Genomic DNA, 20,361 nt, shown 5'->3' on the forward strand with positions numbered 1-20,361 from the left:
TGTTCCAGAAACAAACTATATAAAGAAAAAGGAGAAAAGATAAAATAAATAAAACAAATCAATAAAACAAAGAAGAATCATAAAATCAGTATTAAGTTCTAAATCCCTTTCCATTACATCTAAAGGTGATTGATTGCATTTAAGTTTTATAAACATTCAAACTGCTCCTAATTATTATCTTTACGTTAATTACTTTCTCTTTTAAAACCATACTCTTAAATATCTGAGTACGTGTGGCATTTATTTTTGTGTAACATATAATATAGAGGAGCCTTTATTGCTTAAATTTACTCAAAGTTCTGTGCTGTATATGTATTATTATTAATTTTGCCATTGCTACATATTCTTTATGTTTGGTGTCCCAGTCTCATATTGTCGACACAGTGTCTCTTTTCTAATGTTGGGCATAATTTTGACTGTGTGGCCAAAAGTTTCAGCCTATCAATGGACCAATTGACCGGTACAGCAAGACTGTGCTTGCTTCTGCCTGCCTCCATTCTCATAACTGCACACCTCTAGTACAGGAAGAGGGCTAAATAAAAGTCCCAAAGACTAAAGAATAAATACTACTTTTTTTCCTAAATTAAGAAACAGAATCTGCTTGTTAGAGAAATTCATTATAGTAAGTGTTTTTATACTTACAACATTTACAGCATTAATATTAACTTTTTTCCTAAATAATCTTTCCATAGTGTCCAGATTATTAGTTTTAGCAGCATGCTGAAATTCAATCTCATCTGGAAGCACTGCAAAACGAAGAACACAACTTCTATGATACTGAGGAAATTCTGATAATAATCTTAAATTACTAAATTACTTTACTTTTCCCCAAAGTGTTGAGAATCTTCTATTAAAATACTCCCATGAGATCTGGATTACAATATCCTCAAACAACTGGTGACTATTACAGCTGAGTTAGATTTGAACTTTTACCCTTCTGATTCTAGTCCGGAATCTAAATATAGTGTATCACACTTCTACTATGTTTCCTCAAAAATAAGACTGGGTCTTATATTAATTTTCGCTCCGAAAGATGTTTTAGGGCTTATTTTCCAGTTAGGTCTTATTTTCAGGAAAATATGGTGCTAAAAATGAGTCCGTTTGGCTGATGATCTTAACTGAGGCTTATTTTTGGGGTGGGGCTTATATTACAAGCGTCCTGAAAAATCATGCTAGGGCTTATTTTCCAGTTGGGTCTTATTTTCGGGGAAACACGGTATTAAGCAATGTAGGTACAGTTTTTTTATTTTTATTTCCTTCATTTTCTACAGGACCATATATCCATAAATATAATTAAAATCAAGTATTTAAAAATTAATTTAAATCTAAAACTTTACAAAAACCAGAACCTGATTATCTCCGGGATTACTTACTCTGAAATAAATTTGTACATTTAGTAAGATCTGTGAGAAAAACCCATCTACTGAAAGACCCATCTTCTACGGGATCCCTGAAGTGAGATCTTTTCAATGGTGGCTTGATGTTAGCCCTACAAGGTAAACTAAGAAACCAAAGCCATATAGATCAGGGATCCCCAACCCCCTATCTGTGGACCAGTACCGGGCCGTGGCATGCCAGCAACCGGTCCGCACAAACAAACAAAGCCCCATCTGCAGGATGCAGGCAGCACAGAAAATCACACACCCTCTGGTCCACAGAAAAACCTCTCTCCATGGAACCAGTCCTTGATGCCCAAAAGATTGGGGACCCCTGATATATAAAAAGGTAAAGGTTCCCCCGCACATGCGTGCTAGTCGTTTACGACTCTAGGGGCCGGTGCTCATCTCTGTTTCAAAGCCAAAGAGCCAGCGCTTGTCCGAGGACGTCTCCGTGGTCATGTGGCCGGCATGACTGGACGCCAAAGGCGCACGGAACGCTGTTACCTTCCCACCGTAGTGGTCCCTATTTTTCTACTTGCATTTTTACGTGCTTTCAAACTGCTAGGTTGGCAGAAGCCGGAACGAGTAACATGCGCTCACTCTTTTACGTGGCACTCGGGATTCGACCCGCCAAAGTGCCGACCTTCTGATCGACAGGCTCAGCGTCCTAACCCACTGAGCCTTTTATTATAACAGCTATAGCAACAGACTCTTGCAAGTCTGAATGTGTTTCCCCTCCCTTACTTTACGAAGAATGGGACTTGTCTGGGATGTTTGCTTACCTTATTTTCTTAGAAAAGGCTCGCACCTCTTTTATCCATTGCTTTGGTAGCAGTTCCTCCTACCATCCTTCAAAGCAGTTCCCTATGCCTTCTATATCCCCCTTGTGAAGCACAGCTTGCTCTTATAGAAATCTCACAGATTGACGTAGGGGCTAAGCTACTGGACTAATGAGAGTTAGGTCTCTCTTAGACTTGAAGGCTGGCTAGATGACTTTGGGCCAGTTACTCTCCCTCCGCCCAACCCGCCTTACGGGGTGGTTGTTATGGATGAAAGGAAGCAGGAGCACCATGTATGTATATTGCCTTGATCTCATTAAGGAGAAAAATATTTCTTCTATACATGTCACTCTGAACTGTTGAAAGAAGAGCAACATGGGAATAGTTAATGAGTTAATTAATAAAGAAATTACAATAAAGGACAGCAGGGACTGTCAAATACCCCAATGGGAGCTTTCTGTGGCAGAGACCCAAGGCTGTCTCCAGGAGCCTTCTCGTGTGCTGCACAAGGCTGCTTCTGCTTTGCTTGATCACAGCTGGTTCTCTGGGGGACAGAGCTGAAAATGGGGAAATCCAATGTGATAATGGGTCTCAATCCCTCTTGTTCTCCCCAAACCAAGAAGCCTAGTTGGCATATTTATTTTCCATCCCATTAGGAACAGTGGCATACCCAACTGGGGAATGAAAAATGTCCTCCCATTTCTCTATAGTTTCTCCCTATCGCCACTATATGTAGGTTTTCTATATTGATATATAAGAATGATTTAAACAGATTTCAAATAAATCAAATCAAACTTAGATGGGACGCATGCTTTCAGGAACTGGCAGAGGAGACAGCTTGCCTGTACTGATGTTTACAAAAATAATTTTGTGAATGAGCAAGCTTACCTCCTTGGCTGTGGCTACCATGAAAAAGAGCTGCAATGTAGACCTATACAGCAGATAATGCTGCCAGTCAAAATGACACTGCATGATGTTTACAAGCCTTATAAAATAGCTGTTTCCATTTTTTTGTTAGGAAATCTAATACTTGGGCCAGATTTTTTTTTGTTTAAGTATATCCTTGGGCGTTGAATGTTTTTTTGTTATTTGTCAGTGTTGATTCTGGGTGATTGCCTGGACTACTCCTTGCGGTTTTTTTCACTAGATTTCAGTAGTACTTTGCCATTACTTCCTTTCTAGGGCTGAGAGAGAATGACTGGCCCAAGGTCACTGGCTGGCTTTGCACCTGAGGCAAGACTAGACCTCAGACTCTTTTTCTAGTCTGACCTCTTAACCATTATATCAAATTGGCTCTCCAATTTTAAAATAAATAACTATATTTTTAAATTTCCTCTGAATTAAAATGAATTTTAAGAAATGCTTACCACATAATATGAAATTTGCTTAACCTTGGTCTACTCTACTACCTCTCTCAAGACTCCAAACGGGAGTTGATTGAAATAAGAATGAACTCTTATCAATTATTCCCCCTCCAGGAAATTGGAAGCTTGCCCTTCTTTCAAACGTTTTCAAAGGGTTATTTGAGCATTTACTATTTTAAAGAAACATTATTCAAAGTTTTCAGAAAGCCCTGAGAATGCAAATTCAAATCTGGGCTGGACGGGATTTCAAATTTCAGAGGGTTTCTAATTGGCAATTTCCTATAGGAAACAAATCGCTGCCCTGTTCGGTCCGTTTCCCTCTCTGGAGGATTTCCTCCAGGGCGGCTGTGCTGTTTTGCCTGCTTTTTAACTGTTCAAGATCACCGGAACCTTTGCAGAAAAAGGGCCAGACAAAAACGTCCAACCGAAGTAGCTCAACGCCTCGCGACCCCCAAGGAGCGATGGGGCTGCGCTCCACACTTCGGAGCAGAGCTGCGTGCCGGAAGAGCCCCACAAACCGGCGGTCTTGCCCAAACCAAGGCTTGGAGACCTGCCTCCGCCTCCCTCTCGCCGACACTCACAAGTTTCCGCGTTGGCCGCTTCTGCTGCGGCTGCCGCCTTCGAGCTGTCGCCTTCCTTCACAGTCAGGTTGAAAAAGCCCTTCAAATCAGCGAGGCCTTTCACGGTGCGGCTCCGGATTTCCTCCATTGCGGTAACCTGCCGAAGCAGCCTCCTGGAGCGCGGCCAGCGGAGGAAGCCACCCCGACCGTATCACTTTCTAGGGACAACTCCCTCCAAGCACCTGTTTTCTAACTAGAGAAGCGGGGCGGAGGGGAAGGGAGGGAGAGCGCGAGCAAGAGAGGGAGAGACCTGTGGCCTCTCGGTTGGTTCCAATAAATATATCCCAATCTTGGATTTTGAATTTTATTTTATTTTATTATTTTATTTTATTTTATTATTTTATTTTATTATTTTATTATTTTATTTTATTATTTTATTTTATTTTATATCCCTGGTATCACTCATTGTTCAGTCTTGAATCCTAATGAGAGGCTTGCCTAAATCTACAACTTCATGACATTTTGACTTACAAAATACAGTAGAAATTGTCAATGGAATTAAGTTATTTATTTAGTTTACATGGGCAGCGTTTCCCTATACTCACATTCTTCCAGTGCATTTACCTAAAATTTGGTTCGTATTATTCGTTCTGTTAGATCAGCATCAACTAACTGAGGATGAATTGCAAGCAATCCACACAATGCCAAATCCTGAAAACTTTTCCAGCCTCTTCAATCCTTTCAGTCACAATGTAAAGTATCACCACTATTGAAATATTTACAGTGTGAATCTACAGACAAAAATAATACTGATGGACGACCCAATGATACGATTAAAAAAAAATCAAGATGGCTACAATTATGTGCATTACGCGTAATGGGTGGAACCTGGATCATAACCTCATGACCACAATTGACTTTTCAACTTAAGCTTATGGAAATTAATAATAATAATAATAATAATAATAATAATAATAATAATAATAATAATAATAATAATAAAGTTGGAAGGGACCTTGGAGGTAATCTAGTCCAACCCCCTGCTCAGGCAGGAAACCCTATACCATTTCAGACAAATGGCTGCCCAGGCAGGTTGTTCCACTGATTAATTGTTCTAACAGTCAGGAAAAATTTCCCTTACTCTGCTTCCAGGTTTTATGATGACCGATTGTAAAGCATATTTGGCTATATTTACCGTAGTCCTTGTGTTTGCACTTTGGAAAGTGTTCTGTATGTACTGTCTCTATTCACTTATTTCTTCTTCCCTCTCAGTCTACTTTTCCTGTTATTAGACTGTAAGTCCAAAAGATTCTTTAATTTTTTATGGGGTTGGGGTTTAAATAGTAGAATAAAATATATTTAAGACATACTACTACTACTACTACTACTACTACTACTACTACTTTGGTGTAGATCAGTTACTTCTGACCCAAGGTTGGACCAGTCATGGCTGAAATTAAGACCTATGCATTAGTGAATAAAACTGCTAATTTCCTGCCTTCTAAATAAATATTGACAAAAGTGACTCAGTGTGAAACTAAAATATAATTGTGAATGAGTCATATTTATAACATAAAAATAGTTATCCATGAAGCAGTTGTATTAAAAATAGTTTTAATCAATTGCTTATGCTTACAAATATTTTACAACAAAAATATATACTACATAAATTTTTATATCATTGTATTCCATTTTTTTATATATATGAAAAATATGGGAAAATATGAACTAGATGAAAACATCTAGGGGGGAAAGGTTAAGTAGCAACCTGTATGCTTTCTGTTCACAATTTCACTTATCTAAATTATGCTTTTAAAAAAAGTAAATACATTTAGAATCCAACAAATCAAGAAAGGCCATTTTTAAAAAGCAAACAGGAAATAGTATTTCAGGGAATTCATTCAGAATAATTGTTCCTAATTCTTTATTTGTTAAATCATTTTAAATACTAACCATAACTTTTAATACTATTTTATAAAGCTACAGTTTTATATATAAAAAGCTGCATGTTTCCAGTAAACATATATATTTGAGATATGCAGGCCATACAGAATTAGAATTGAGCTGTTTTCAGTTGGGCAAAACTAGCAAAATGTAATGTATATAAAACTGGATAATAGAAGGAATGGTGCATGCCCATTTTTCAGTTATTTTAATTATAAGAATGAAAGTCTCTGTAGATTATATCTGTGCATTGCTCAGATGCTGCACATTTTGTTAATCACTTGATGAGGCTCCTTGAATTTTAATCTTTAGTCTATGCCACTTGTTAATTCCCCTGCATGCAATTTCTGGTGCCTGTAGCTAACAGTGAGTGCTTGAAGTTTAATGTGTCTAATTTGCTAAATTTCTTTCGTTAGAGGTCAGGCTAGTTGAATGATCTAGAGCAGGGGTGACAAATTGGTGGCCTGCAGGCTGGATGCACAGGCCATGCCCACCCCAGCTTTGCAAAGGCAAAAAATGCTGCGATACTACAACGCCATAATCCCTTAATCAATCAGTCAATCAATCAATCAGTCTTTGGTCCTTAACATAGCATAGAGTGCTCATGCAAGTGGCAGGAAGTGTCTCATGCTATTATCTAGTGTGCTCCCTAGTCCACCTCAGAATTTATCATTATTCACAACAAAATTCCAGCCTCAGGCATTCCCTTAATTTTCAAGTTATGTTTTTCAGTCCCAGGTAGAGAAAGTGGCTGCCTCTATAGTTGTTATTTAGTGTATGAGAACATGACAGAAGGGAAGTAAACATACACACAATCCATGTAATTATATACAAAACTTCTATAGGAGTATGGCAATGGCCTCACAACTGGATGTCCAGTTCAGCTATCCAGACAATCGCCTCTGACATTGCTTCTTGCCAATCTTCCAGGCAACCGGAAAAGACATGTCGTGGGCAATCTTGCACAATATCTTTAATAATTTGCATATCAGCACCACAGTCACAACAAGGGACATCTTTCCATCACCACTGATACAGGGCAGAGGCACTTCTTCCAGTATCACACCCAATTTTGTTCAATTTTTTCCAGACAAGAGTGAGGCAGGTCAAAACCAAATGGCTTGGTAGAGATATCACTAATGGTCAGGCCACAAGAAGGTACCTTGGCCCATTCCTCTCTCCAGGCATTCTCGGAGTTAAACTGGGTAGATATTAAGTGAATAGTTGGTTTCCATGCTGGCCTATGGGATTTCAGCCTATTTATTGTTCAGCATCCTTGTTGTCTTCTAATGTGGGGCGGTATGATTATTGCTAAGTATGGTAACTAGTGCACAGGAGTGGGATGCAATGTGTCAGAGATGATACACATTGTCTGGTGGAGTTGGACATCAACCATTTGGGTGTAGTTTCTATTACGCTACATGCTGGCACATTATTCAGCGGTGAAATAAACCAAAGCCAAGGCTGTCTATGGAGAGTCTCAGTCATCCAGGTGATGGTTGTCCCAAAGGTGTTTTTTCAAGAGGCAACTGGACTTTCTTGTTTTTGTTTGAAGACGTTTCACTTCTCATCCAAAAAGCTTCTTCAGCTCTGAAGAATTTTCTTGGATGAGAAGCAAAAGAAGCTTCTTGGATGAGAAATGAAATATCTTCAAAGAAAAACAAGAAATCCAGTTGTCTCTTGAAAAAGCACCTTTGAGACAAAGTGAAGGTTGTTGTTCGTAGGATGTTAGCATCAGCACCTCAGGATGTTTCTGCCTGTCTGTTCAGTAAACTGTTGCAGCTTTTCAATTTTGCAACTGTTTTTTTCTAGGTGCCTGTACAATAACCCAGTATAAAAGTGTATCCTCTTACTCTGAAAATACAAGCAGAGTAGACTGTTACCATATATAAGTCCTTCATGGATTCTAGAGGTGGTGGTAAAGAACAGCCTCACCATTTCACTTGGTAATAAATGGGCATTCTGTGATTAGCCACCACTCATAAGCCAACCTTTTAACCTCACAAAATTACAATGTAGGTGACTGGCTTCAGATGGTTGAGGAACTCAGCTTAAGACTAAGGAATTAATTTAGTATTTGAATATAAATTCAACAAAATAAACTAAAGCATGAACCAGCCATACAGAATTGAAAAAACTGAAACAAGTACCGGTATATTTATGGTTCATAGAGAAAATGCAAACTACAGTTTCATTAATGTGTATTTATTTTACATATTTTGTGCTTATTTTGCTAAAAACTTTATCTTGAGTTTTACAATTAAAAAATCAGTATCACTTGTTTTTGGAAAATGCATCTAGATTAAAATGATTTTGCAAAATAAATTACACTAAATAAATTACAAAGGAAATTATTTTAAAGCACACAAACTCCACAGAATCATAAAGTTGCCAAGCTCATTTAGATCATCTCAGTGCAGGATTTCAAAGCAATAGATCCCCAGCTTCTGTTTGAAAGAGAGTTCAAACTTACTAGGTCCCTTGGTAATTGACTTTTTCAATGAATTGCTCTTGATAAAGTAGAAAATTATCTCACCATTTAACAGGAATCTGAATTCCTGTAACTTTGATCATTTATTCCATGTCTTGCATTCTGATACGTAGATCTTGATTTTCTGTGTAACATCCTTCAGGTACTTCAAAAGTACCAATGAATTTGCTCCCACCCACCAACCCACCCTTAATATATTTTCTTCTCTCCATTTCCATCTCACATTTTAAGGCCTATTTTCCAATTTTCTGAGTATCTTCACAACATTTTTCTATATCTCTTCCATGTTCTCTGAATTTATCTGACACCTGGGCACAAGGGGTACTCAAAATGGAATCTGGCCAACACAGAATATACTGACCAATTTTTTCTTGAACTCAAAAGTAGATTTCTAGGGTTGCAACATGAAATTACATTTGTCTTTTTAGCAACTGCATCACATTGATAATGCATGTTGAGCTTGTGCTCAATTACAATTTGAACTTCATATAAATCTATATTATGTAACAGCCATTTATTTTTGGAAACAATTTTAAAATGTAAAGAGGTAAATGGAAGTACAGTGGTACCTCAGTACTCATTGTTAATTGGTTATGGGAGGTATGATGAGTACTAAAAATGATGAGTGCCAAAGAAACCAGGTGACTTACCACCTGACTCTGTTTCAGCCGAGAAGGACTTCCTGTCTGTCCCTTTTTCTATGTCAGTCATCTTCCCAGCATGACCAACTTCCTGTCTGCTCTCTGCGGCCGCTCCCCTCTTCCTTTTGCAGCAAACCTCTCAGCATGGCTGATTTCCTCTCCTGTTATTCTCCCCCTTTTCCTATTGCAGTGCATCAAGTACCAAACAAACAAGTACCAGGACATTTTCATGTCAAAATGCATTGAATACCAAATTCAACGGGTTTTGAAGCAGTCAAGTACCAAGTTATCATTGCAGTCCTCATCTTATAACCATTTGTTTAGCAACTATTCAAAGGGGTGACAAAAGTGACTAACATCTGGTCTTCACCATTATGACCATTGCAGCATCCCCACGGTTACATGATCATGATTTGAGAACTTGGCAACTGGTATGTATTTAACCCCCTTCATGGATTACTGCCTTGTCGTGGCGAAGGGGCTTGTGTAATTCAATGAAGCTATGAGCTATGCCGTGCAGGGCCACCCAAGACGGAAAGGTCATAGCAGAGAGTTCTGACAAAACGTGATCCACTGGAGAAGGAAATGGCAACCCACTCCAGTATCTTTGCCATGAAAACCCTATGGACAGTACCAAAAGGCAAAACGATATGACGCTGGAAGATGAGCCCCTCAGGTCGGAAGGCGTCCAATATGCTACTGGGGAAGAGCAGAGGGCTAGTACTAGTAGCGCCAGAAAGAATGAAGCGACTGGGCCAAAGCCGAAAGGACGCTCAGCTGTGGATATGTCTGGTGGTGAAAGGAAAGTCCGATGCTGTAAAGATTTTTTCTCCATAGGAACCTGGAATGTAAGATCCATGAATCAAGGCAAGCTGGACGTGGTCAAACAAGAGATGACAAGACTGAACATCGACATCTTAGGTATCAGCGAACTAAAATGGACAGGAATGGGTGAATTTAATTCAGATGACCATCAGGTATACTACTGCGGGCAAGAATCCCTCAGAAGAAATGGAGTAGCCTTCATAGTCAATAAAAGAGTAGGAAAAGCAATACTGGGATACAATCCTCAAAATGACAGAATGATCTCAGTTCGAATCCAAGGCAAACCATTCAATATCACAGTAGTCCAAGTCTATGCCCCAACCACCGGTGCTGAAGAGGATGAAATTGACCGGTTCTATGAAGCCCTACAGCACCTTATAGAACTAACACCAAAAAATGATGTCCTTATCATCATGGGGGATTGGAATGCTAAAGTAGGAAGCCAAAAGATAACCAGAATAACAGGCAAGTTTGGCCTTGGAGTACAAAATGAAGCAGGGCACAGGCTGATAGAATTTTGTCAAGAGAATACGATGGTCATAGCAAACACTCTTTTCCAACAACCCAAGAGACGGCTCTATACATGGACATCACCAGACGGTCAACATAGAAATCAGATTGACTATATGCTCTGCAGCCAAAGATGGAGAAGCTCTATACAGTCAGTAAAAACAAGACCAGGAGCTGACTGTGGCTCAGACCATGAGCTTCTTGTTGCAAAGTTTAGGCTTAAACTGAAGAAAGTAGGGAAAAGCACCAGGCCAGTCAGGTATGAATTAAATCATATCCCCATTGAATATACAGTAGAGGTGACAAATAGATTTAAGGAATTAGATCTGATAGACAGAGTGCCTGAAGAACTATGGACAGAGGTTCGCAACATTGTACAAGAGGTAGCAACCAAAACCATCCCAAAGAAAAAGAAATGCAAGAAAGCAAAATGGCTGTCTGAGGAAGCTTTGCAAATAGCTGAGGAAAGGAGGGAAGCAAAAGGCAAGGGAGAAAAAGAAAGATATGCCCAATTGAATGCAGAATTCCAGAGAATAGCTAGAAGAGATAAGAATGCCTTCTTAAATGAACAGTGCAAAGAAATAGAAGAAAACAATAGAATAGGGAGGACCAGAGATCTTTTCAAGAAAATTGGAGAGATGAAGGGAACGTTCAATGCAAAAATGGGCATGATAAAGGACCAAAATGGCAGGGACCTAACAGAGGCAGAAGAGATTAAGAAGAGGTGGCAAAATTACACAGAAGAACTATACAAGAATGAGCTTAACGTCCCTGATAATCACAATGAGGTGGTCACTGACCTCGAGCCAGACATCCTAGAATGTGAAGTGAAGTGGGCCTTAGAAAAGCTGAGCAACAACAAAGCTAGTGGAGGTGACAGTATTCCAGCTGAGCTATTCAAAATCTTAAAAGACGATGCAGTAAAAGTGCTACACTCAATTTGCCAGCAAATTTGGAAAACTCAACAGTGGCCACAGGATTGGAAAAGATCAGTTTACATTCCAATTCCAAAGAAAGGCAGTGCCAAAGAATGTTCAAACTATCGCACCATTGCACTCATTTCTCATGCTAGTAAAGTTATGCTTAAAATCCTACAAGCTAGACTCCAGCAGTATGTGGATCGAGAACTACCAGAAGTACAGGCAGGATTTCGAAGAGGCAGAGGAACTAGAGATCAAATAGCCAACATACGCTGGATCATGGAGAAAGCTAGAGAGTTCCAGAAAAACATCTACTTCTGCTTCATTGACTATGCTAAAGCCTTTGATTGTGTGGATCATAACAAACTGTGGCAAGTTCTTAAAGAGATGGGAGTACCAGAACATCTTATTTGTCTCTTGAGAAACCTATATGCGGGCCAAGAAGCAACAGTGAGAACTGGACACGGAACCACTGATTGGTTCCAAATTGGGAAAGGAGTCCGGCAAGGCTGTATACTGTCGCCTTGCCTATTTAACTTATATGCAGAGCACATCATGAGAAAGGCAGGGCTAGATGAATCAAAAGTTGGAATTAAGATTGCTGGAAGAAATATCAACAACCTAAGATATGCAGATGATACCACTCTAATGGCAGAAAGTGAAGAGGAACTGAAGAGTCTCTTGTTGCGAGTGAAGAAGGAGAGTGCAAAAGTTGGGTTGAAACTAAACATTAAGAAAACCAAGATCATGGCATCCGGCCCTCTCAATTCCTGGCAAATAGATGGGGAAGAAATGGAAGTAGTGACAGATTTTATTTTCCTGGGCTCCAAGATCACTGCAGATGGGGACTGTAGTCAAGAAATTAAAAGACGCTTGCTCCTCGGGAGGAAAGCCATGGCAAATCTAGACAGCACACTAAAAAGCAGAGACATCACCCTGTCAACAAAAGTGCGTATAGTCAAGGCTATGGTCTTCCCAGTTGCAATGTATGGCAGTGAAAGTTGGACCATAAGAAAGGCTGAGCGCAAAAGAATTGAGGCCTTTGAACTCTGGTGCTGGAGAAGACTCCTGCGAGTCCCTTGGACTGCAAGGCGATCAAACCGGTCAGTCCTAGAGGAGATCAACCCTGACTGCTCTTTAGAAGGCCAGATCCTGAAGCTAAAACTCAAATACTTTGGCCACCTAATGAGGAGGAAGGACTCACTGGAGAAGAGCCTAATGCTGGGAAAGATTGAGGGCAATAGAAGAAGGGGACGACAGAGAATGAGGTGGCTGGATGGAGTCACTGAAGCAGTAGGCGTGAGCTTAAATGGACTCCAGAAGTTGGCAGAGGACAGGAAAGCCTGGAGGAACATTGTCCATAGGGTCGCGATGGGTTGGACACGACTTCGCAACTAACAACAACAACAACATGTATTTAACAACAGTTGCGATATCCCAAGGTCACATGATTGCCATTTGTGACCTTCCCAGCCAGTTTCTGACAAGCAAAGTCAGTGGGGGAAACCAGACTCACATAACAACCCTGGCAACAGTCATAAAATCAGGAAGAGTCATGTGATGACTCATGTAATGATGGACATTCCAGTCCAGTAGCTCTGTTCAGGATATGTCATTAATATGAAGTTTATTTAGCCTGCTTTTACTAATATCATCTATTATATGTAGTACATAAAGTTTTGTTCTCTAATGAACAGTCAACAGATTCCTCAATTAACAAAGGCTAGAAGTGCTACATGACTGTACAGAAATGAGTCTGAATTTTGGATGCTAACTATTCCATATTTTCTAATATTTTTATACAGAATTGAGGGAAGCAAATTAAGTCTTAAATTTTCATCTTTCTGCCTGTAAGATAATAGTGCTGGATCTATAAAGTACAGCTTTTAATTTTAAAATAAAATCCAAATTCTTTCACTTTCCCTTCCTATCTAAGAGTTGTGAAGATAATAGCCATTGAAACTGGCTTTTAAATGTGCTTGATAATCCTAAACAAATAACAATATGATTATCAGATTTAAAAGTCAAGTTTATAAATTTCATGCATTCTTTAAAATGAGGCTGTGATTTAAAGAAAATGGAGGGTTAGCTGGTGCAAAATCATATATATGCAATATACATAAGTAATATACAATCTATAATCATAAATATATAAAATTTTATATAATTCTTTAATGTTACATAATTTATACATAATACATATGGTCCAAATGACATATTTTATTCTAAGCCTCTGTACCATAACAATAATTAATTTATTGTGTTCATTTGAAAAATGATTCTATAGTGCACCTAGTATTGCCTGACTTGGCTTTTTTGGATGTTGATTGGGGAATTATTGTTCCAGATCTGAAAAGAAAAAAAACATATATTACTAATTAAACAGCCACAGCAACAAAATGTTTAACATTAATATATTCTAAATATTCAAATAAACATTCTATTAACACTCACTCAGAGCTTACCTTTTTGTTCCTGCTGAAAAATTTGTACTATATTGTCCTCTATCCATGGTTTCTGGGGGAAAAATTACTTATTTTTTTAAACTGTAAGCAAAAATGTATTCCAGTATAATTATAATTAACAAATGGAAATTAACAAAAACATCTACTATTATTTTTTTCTCCTCCACTGAAACTGACATTCTATAGACTTTTCTATAGCTATCTTGTTCTCGCCCCCTATTATCATTATTATTATTATCATTTTTGCTTGGGAAGGAAAAATAAATATTTGCTCTTTTAACAATTATGCAGATGGTCTATACTTCCAATGACAAGTGACAAATGAGTTATACTACAGACTGCTGCATAGCTCCTGCATAATCTGTGTATAACAAGAACCCAGCAATGTTTATGTGTCCTGCATTTAAAAACTAATTTGTTACAATTTACAAAATACCTTTATCTGCAGAAAGAAACATCAGCCTCTTTCTACACAAAATGGAGAAACAGTCAACTCCTTTATAGAAACCTCATATAAATTTGCGTTCTGCACTTCATTTAACATTCCAAAAAGACAACTTTAAAGTGTTTTATTTAAATGATTGGTAAAATACTCACCATTACCTGAATTTTCTGTCAACTGCTCGATAATGCCTTTGTTTAAACAAACATCCACGTGCCTGTTGAACAATGTGAGATCCTTTGTTTTTTGTTCTATGTTGCAAACTGGACAAACAAAAACATTTTCAGTAATGCCAGAAAAACTTTGCAAATCGCTTCCTGAACAATTTGACTCTTTTTTATCTATTAACAAGGCTCCAGAAGACAAATCATCCTTAGCATGCATTTCAGATATCGAAGCATTGGGAAAACCACATCCATTCTCATTCTGTTTATGAACTAGGTGCTTAGATAAAACATCTTTGCTACTTGCAGAAGCACAATCAGCTATATTTGTTGACTGCTCATTCACGGGTGGTTTACTTATTTTAACTTTTATCTCCATATCCACAGGAGGATCATTTTTCCATGATTTGCTATTATCAGTAATTTCTGCATTTTCTTTTTCTATTGTTCCACTAAGGCACATATCAATATGCCTATTAAATGCTTCTAAAGTGCTATCCTGCTGCTCTTCAAAGCAAATAGGACAAATAAAGATCTGATGTTCATCATCCTTTATTCGTTCTCCTGAAGTTATTGTTGACATTGCATCTTGTAGATGCTTCTTGTCTGAAGATTCATTTAAAAATATCCCTTGATTGGTTTGTTCTCTTGTAGCTCTCTTTTTATTGAAAAAGCTTTCTCCTTCAGATACTTTTGGGAAAATGTTGACAGCTTTCTTAAAAGCACAGCCTTGTTTTCCTTGTCCTAAGAACGTAACGATGCTCTTCTGACGGCATTTTTTTTCTTCTTCAGTTAAAAAACCTGATACTCTTACACCTGGAATATGATAGACAAGCCACAAAAGGATCAGTGAACATCAGAGTTGTTTAAAAATATAATCAAAACAACATATGCTGAATTGCAGTCTGTTTCACATAGACATGTATAAGAATGCATAATGAGGTCACTAAATTCTTACTTAAATCAATTCAAATTTAGACATGGGTCAACTAACCTTTCAGACTTCTGCCCAGAATTCTCTTGTGCATACTGGTTTCAGCCTAGCTTTAACATATACAGTGGAACTGGACTTCCCTTCTCCTTCCACTTCACAGATCTCCTTGGAAATATCATTCAGGTCCTATCCCCTCTCCTAGAGGGCATGTTATGGCTTCCAATCCTTAAGACATCTGGTGGGACCCATAAAGCAGGTCTTCTGTATCTTTGGAAGACCATATCCCGAGATTCACCTGACCCTGCTGGCATTTCATAACTCCCTGAAGATTAGGACGTTCCCTCAGGTGAGCCTGTTGTATGATTGTTGACATTACTGTGGAAGTATGACCTGGGTTAGACTGTCTACAGATGTCACTGTATTATTATTGTGTTATTATTTTTTGTTGCTGCTTTTAATCCATTTTGTTGTCAAAGTCATGGTTGTGAGATAGATAACCATATAAATATATTTAAAGAAATACATAAATTACTTAGTCGTACAACCTTGTTTTCCTATGATTCCCCACTGCACAACCTACCCCTAGAAGAGTCATGGTGGGGATGGAGACAAAGAGAAACACAGTTTTACCCATTCAGTTTCATATGCTTAAATCTGGATACAAACTACAAGCAATGAAGTAATACGTGAAGCACCAAATGTTCTTTTGATGTTGGGAAAGTGTTAAGAATACAACTATTTTTTGAAGGAGACAGTAAAGGAATCATATTTTAAACATATATTGTAGCAATTAATAGTGAAGCAATATTGCTTTGAGGTACTTTCAATAACTATGTAATTGTAAATGTATAATATTAGTGTATAAGAAGAAAGTTTAACAGCAATTGCATGTTGATCAAAACTTTCATTTCACTCAAGTAACTAGCAATAACTGACATAAGTTAATTACACAAACCAGTAATCAGCATAATTATGTGAAATGATATTTACCCATTAATCTTAAACGTAAAGGTTCTGGGGCCACACTCTCCATTTCTGATTTAAGCAAATCTTTAGCAATAGTAAATATTTCATCTTCAGTAGAAACTGCAGAAAGTACTGTATTAGCTCTTGTTTTCACTTCAAAGTTCACATTCTTCAATTTTAAAGTTACAGTTCTAGCCTATTAAAAACAATAGACAATTTTTCTGAAGTTGTTATATTCTGAGACACAGAAATAGCTTAATAATAACATTAACTCCGACATTAACTCCCCATCGTCCTGTGCGCTCCCATAGGGAGGGCCGCTTTAGTGCACCGCCGGTGAAGGATTGCCGGCGGGTGACTCCCAGAGAGAGGGCCTTCTCTGTGGGTGTGCCTGCCCTTTGGAACCAACTTCCTATGGAACTTAGGACTGCCCCCGACCTCCGTTCATTTCGCCGGGACCTAAAACCTTGGCTCTTTGAGCTGTCTGGCCTAGACTGAGGGGTTTCTAATTGGGTTTTAAAGTTTTAACTTTGGGGCTTAAATTTAATTAATTGTTTTAAATTTATTTTAACTTTTGTATTGTATGGTTTTAATTGCCCTGTAAACCGCCCTGAGTCTATGGGAATAGGGCGGTATATAAGTCAAATAAATAATAAATAATAATAATAATATTTAAGACTTTTAAGCAACTGATTATTTTAATGTCTTGTTTTGTTCAGTTTAAATCTTACAAAAATTCTCTGTACTCTGGTTCTTCACAGAGAAAGCCAGAGCATATCTATACAAATAGGAACAGACTTAATTTTTAATGCTCAAGTAGAATTTTTGATTGAAACAAATAGAAAAAAGTAGCATGAGACTTTATTTTTTGAGTTGGGAAGTGAACTTTCAAGGGAGTTAGTCATTTGTGTACTGCTAGATCCCTTTTCTTCTATTTATTTTCAGTTGCTTACTTGGCAACACCAAACATTTTTTATAAGTTTCATGGTTCAAGAAATAAGTCTCCATGTTCTTGCACAGAAATGCTAAAACTTACTATAAACTGAGTCCAAACCATTATTCCATTTAACATTTCTCCAGAATTTCAATGAAATATTTTGCACCTAGGAATTAAACCTGGGAAATCAACATGAAAAGCCAAACACCTACCAATGATCTACAGCCCCAACCTCCTGGTGGGTAGTGTCTTGCAGTAAAGACGAAGAGGAAGATCAGCTCAATGAAGGAGAATGGGGGCCATATACCATTTTTAGCAATAGGCAGTCCATTCCTAAGTACAAGTTCCAACTTTAAATTTAAGTTAAAGACAGATTTAGGAATTGAACTCGTTTTTAACCAGTGACTGCCTGAAAATCTAACAAATCATCTTCATCATCAGCATAAAATTATGTTCTACCTAAATTCCTATGAACAAGAGGAATGCAGACAAATATTTCCCCCCCCCAAACAATACACCAATAAACACAGAGGATGTGAACACTAATAAACAGGAGAATTACAGAAGATATAAAGTTACCTACTTTAAGTCCTTCCTTTTTCAAATCCTGAGCAAGGTCACTGCAGAGTTCTTGACATAACTTGTATTGTTCTGATGCACTTATTTCATTAAACGTCCTGCCAAGAGTGAAGAAAATCTCAGCATGTTCTGTTCTTGACAAATTATCCAAGTAAGTTTAAACTAAGCTGTGCTGGCGAAGTGGTTAGAATGCAGTACTGCAGTCTAATTCTGCTAACTGCTGGCTGTCAGCAGTTCGACTGTTCAATTCTCACCAGCTAAAGGTTGACTCCGCCTCCCATCCTTCTGAGGTTGGTAAAATGAGAACCCAGATTGCTGGGGGCAATATGCTGACTCTGTAAACCGCTTAGAGAGGGCTGTAAAGCACTGTGAATCGCTACGTAAGTCTAAGTGCTATTGCTTTTGCTAAGCAGAAAATATTTGCAAAATCTACTGAACAATACCTAAATACAAAAACAGTTATTTAAATTCACTGCAGCATTAAAAATGTTTGTTTCAGCTTATAATAGATGCTACATACTTACTACACAAAAATCAAGACCACAATATGATTTCTTGTGCCTGTTATGGTAACATATCAAAAGGAAGTGAAGCTTTGGAACTAATATGACAGTCCAGCTTCCATTTAATGGTGGATGTCAGATTTAGAATTGGATCAAGACTAGTTATCTCATTTAGTTTGCGCTGAAGTTAGACATTGCTTTTACAATTATTTCAATGGGATCTAATTATAACAAATTTAGCCTTGATCCAGTTTAAGTCTTTTAATTTATTACAAATATCCAATAATGACTTTGCTTTTTAAAAAACTGCACAATGAAAAATAAACTTTGGTTCTTTGGAGATCCAACATTTAATTCTACTTGAAATTCTGCTCATAAAGCTTACTAGGGGTTGGGTCAAGAGAATGATCACAATTTCTTGGTACCTTCTCCTTCACTATTTCAGAGGATTACCTAACACTCTTCAGATTTTCCAAGGTACAGACAGCTTATTAAGAAAGGAATCAATGAAAACAAGGTTTTCCTCTGTTTGGATCAGTTGAACTTTTCTCCTGTGTCAGATGCCTGTCACTGATGGAAGCAGCATATCTAGACATGGAGGGAAAATTCTATTTTTATCTTAGGTCTTCTTAGCATAGTCACAGTAATTATATTTGATATTACTGTTCTAATAGAAAAAAATATTTTTTCTAGAAGAATGTCTCAAAAGAGGCTCAGTTATGCTAGAATTACGTATTTTTTTTTATCTCCAAAGAACCAGTATCTCTTTTAGATGATGGTGAAAGTGTGCTGGTACCAGAATTTGGATAAATTGTCTTTGCAGAATTAGTGACTGGCAACTATCTATTATTGTTATGTGGACAGAGTTTTAGCTGTTTATGTTTTTTCTGGTTATGAATGCCACTGGAGTTGGGCAATGAATACATTTAAATAATAAACAAATGAACAAACAAATAAGCTAATCCATAATTCAGGTAACTCCAAACATTATTTGGCAAATTTTTAGCATTGTATTGGTATCTCTTGCATCATGGGGGGGGTCACATTTACAGTACATTTAAATGCATTTAAGAGGTGAGATGTTTGCACTTGATTTACTTTTGAGTACATACCTTTCTGTACTCATACTTTTTCTTTCCCCATCCCTTAAAAAAAAAGAAAGAATGTTCAAGAGTGCTAAATTTCAAAGGTTAGCTCCCAATAAAGTAAGTGTCAAATTTTATGAGTAGACACATACACACACACAGCAAAAAAAAAGCAATGGAAAAATAATGATTAAAAATCAGAAAAAAATAGTTATCTGAAAAGGTAAGAAATATTAGTAAATCTCATTGTTTTCTGTATGTGTTCAATATCACTCTCTCCTTATAAGAAAGTTTATCTTTTATTAGAACATGATGGAACTGAATTTATTCAACAATTTGAAAATATTTTTCAATATTGAAAATTGAAGAATTTCACTGATTTTTTTAAAAAGTTACACGTATGTAGGTGATCTAGTTTAGACGTAAGGATCTTAGGAGAATTGAGGGAAAGTTCTAAGATTCTGCAATTCTATTAGGAATTAGAATAAAAACAAGACTAGATTAAAGAACATTGAATAATGAGGCCGTTATTAATTTCATGCGAAATGCAACCTATTAATAAAATATTTAGAAAACAAGTAAAATAAGGATAAGTACATTTCATATAAAATACCTTTCCAAATGTGTGGAACCCAAGCCAAGAGAAATTTCAAGAAAATTATGGCAGGATGTTTCAGAAAACAGAAGAGAAATCAGAGCCCTCTGATGGTACAGTTCTGTGCAAGTCTCTATTTCCAAAGCTTTTAGCATTTTCTCTGTTACTTTTCCTATGCCTGGTACCTAAATGAGAATGAATTATATATACCAGTGAAACAGGAAGTTTTAATGTGAAAGCTTAATTTTAACAGTTTCAATATGTAACCCATTATCAAC

General features: G+C 37.4%; 2 protein-coding genes across 5 annotated transcripts in view; both read right to left on the reverse strand.

Moving 5' to 3' along the window:
• Positions 1-4,995, reverse strand: part of ANKDD1B (ankyrin repeat and death domain containing 1B) — a 28,880-nt gene extending 23,885 nt beyond the window's left edge. For all 4 annotated transcript variants that reach the window (XM_081317506.1, XM_081317507.1, XM_081317505.1 and 1 more), the window contains exons 1-2: positions 4,104-4,995; positions 643-746 (exon numbers count right to left, since the gene is read on the reverse strand). In XM_081317506.1, coding sequence (XP_081173632.1) covers positions 643-746; positions 4,104-4,230 — 231 coding nt within the window. In that variant the 5' untranslated portion in view covers positions 4,231-4,995. The remainder of the gene's footprint in view (positions 1-642; positions 747-4,103) is intronic.
• Positions 4,996-8,221: 3,226 nt separating this feature from the next.
• The window catches only part of POLK (DNA polymerase kappa), a 38,430-nt gene continuing 26,290 nt past the window's right edge, over positions 8,222-20,361 (reverse strand). The window contains exons 10-18 of the mRNA XM_081315555.1: positions 20,102-20,268; positions 19,516-19,548; positions 17,905-17,998; positions 16,409-16,580; positions 14,476-15,300; positions 13,879-13,930; positions 12,839-13,762; positions 9,243-9,605; positions 8,222-9,209 (exon numbers count right to left, since the gene is read on the reverse strand). Coding sequence (XP_081171681.1) covers positions 13,678-13,762; positions 13,879-13,930; positions 14,476-15,300; positions 16,409-16,580; positions 17,905-17,998; positions 19,516-19,548; positions 20,102-20,268 — 1,428 coding nt within the window. The 3' untranslated portion in view covers positions 8,222-9,209; positions 9,243-9,605; positions 12,839-13,677. The remainder of the gene's footprint in view (positions 9,210-9,242; positions 9,606-12,838; positions 13,763-13,878; positions 13,931-14,475; positions 15,301-16,408; positions 16,581-17,904; positions 17,999-19,515; positions 19,549-20,101; positions 20,269-20,361) is intronic.

This window comes from Vipera berus (genome assembly GCF_964194415.1).
Source record: "Vipera berus genome assembly, chromosome: 2".
Taxonomy (NCBI): Eukaryota; Metazoa; Chordata; class Lepidosauria; order Squamata; family Viperidae; genus Vipera; species Vipera berus.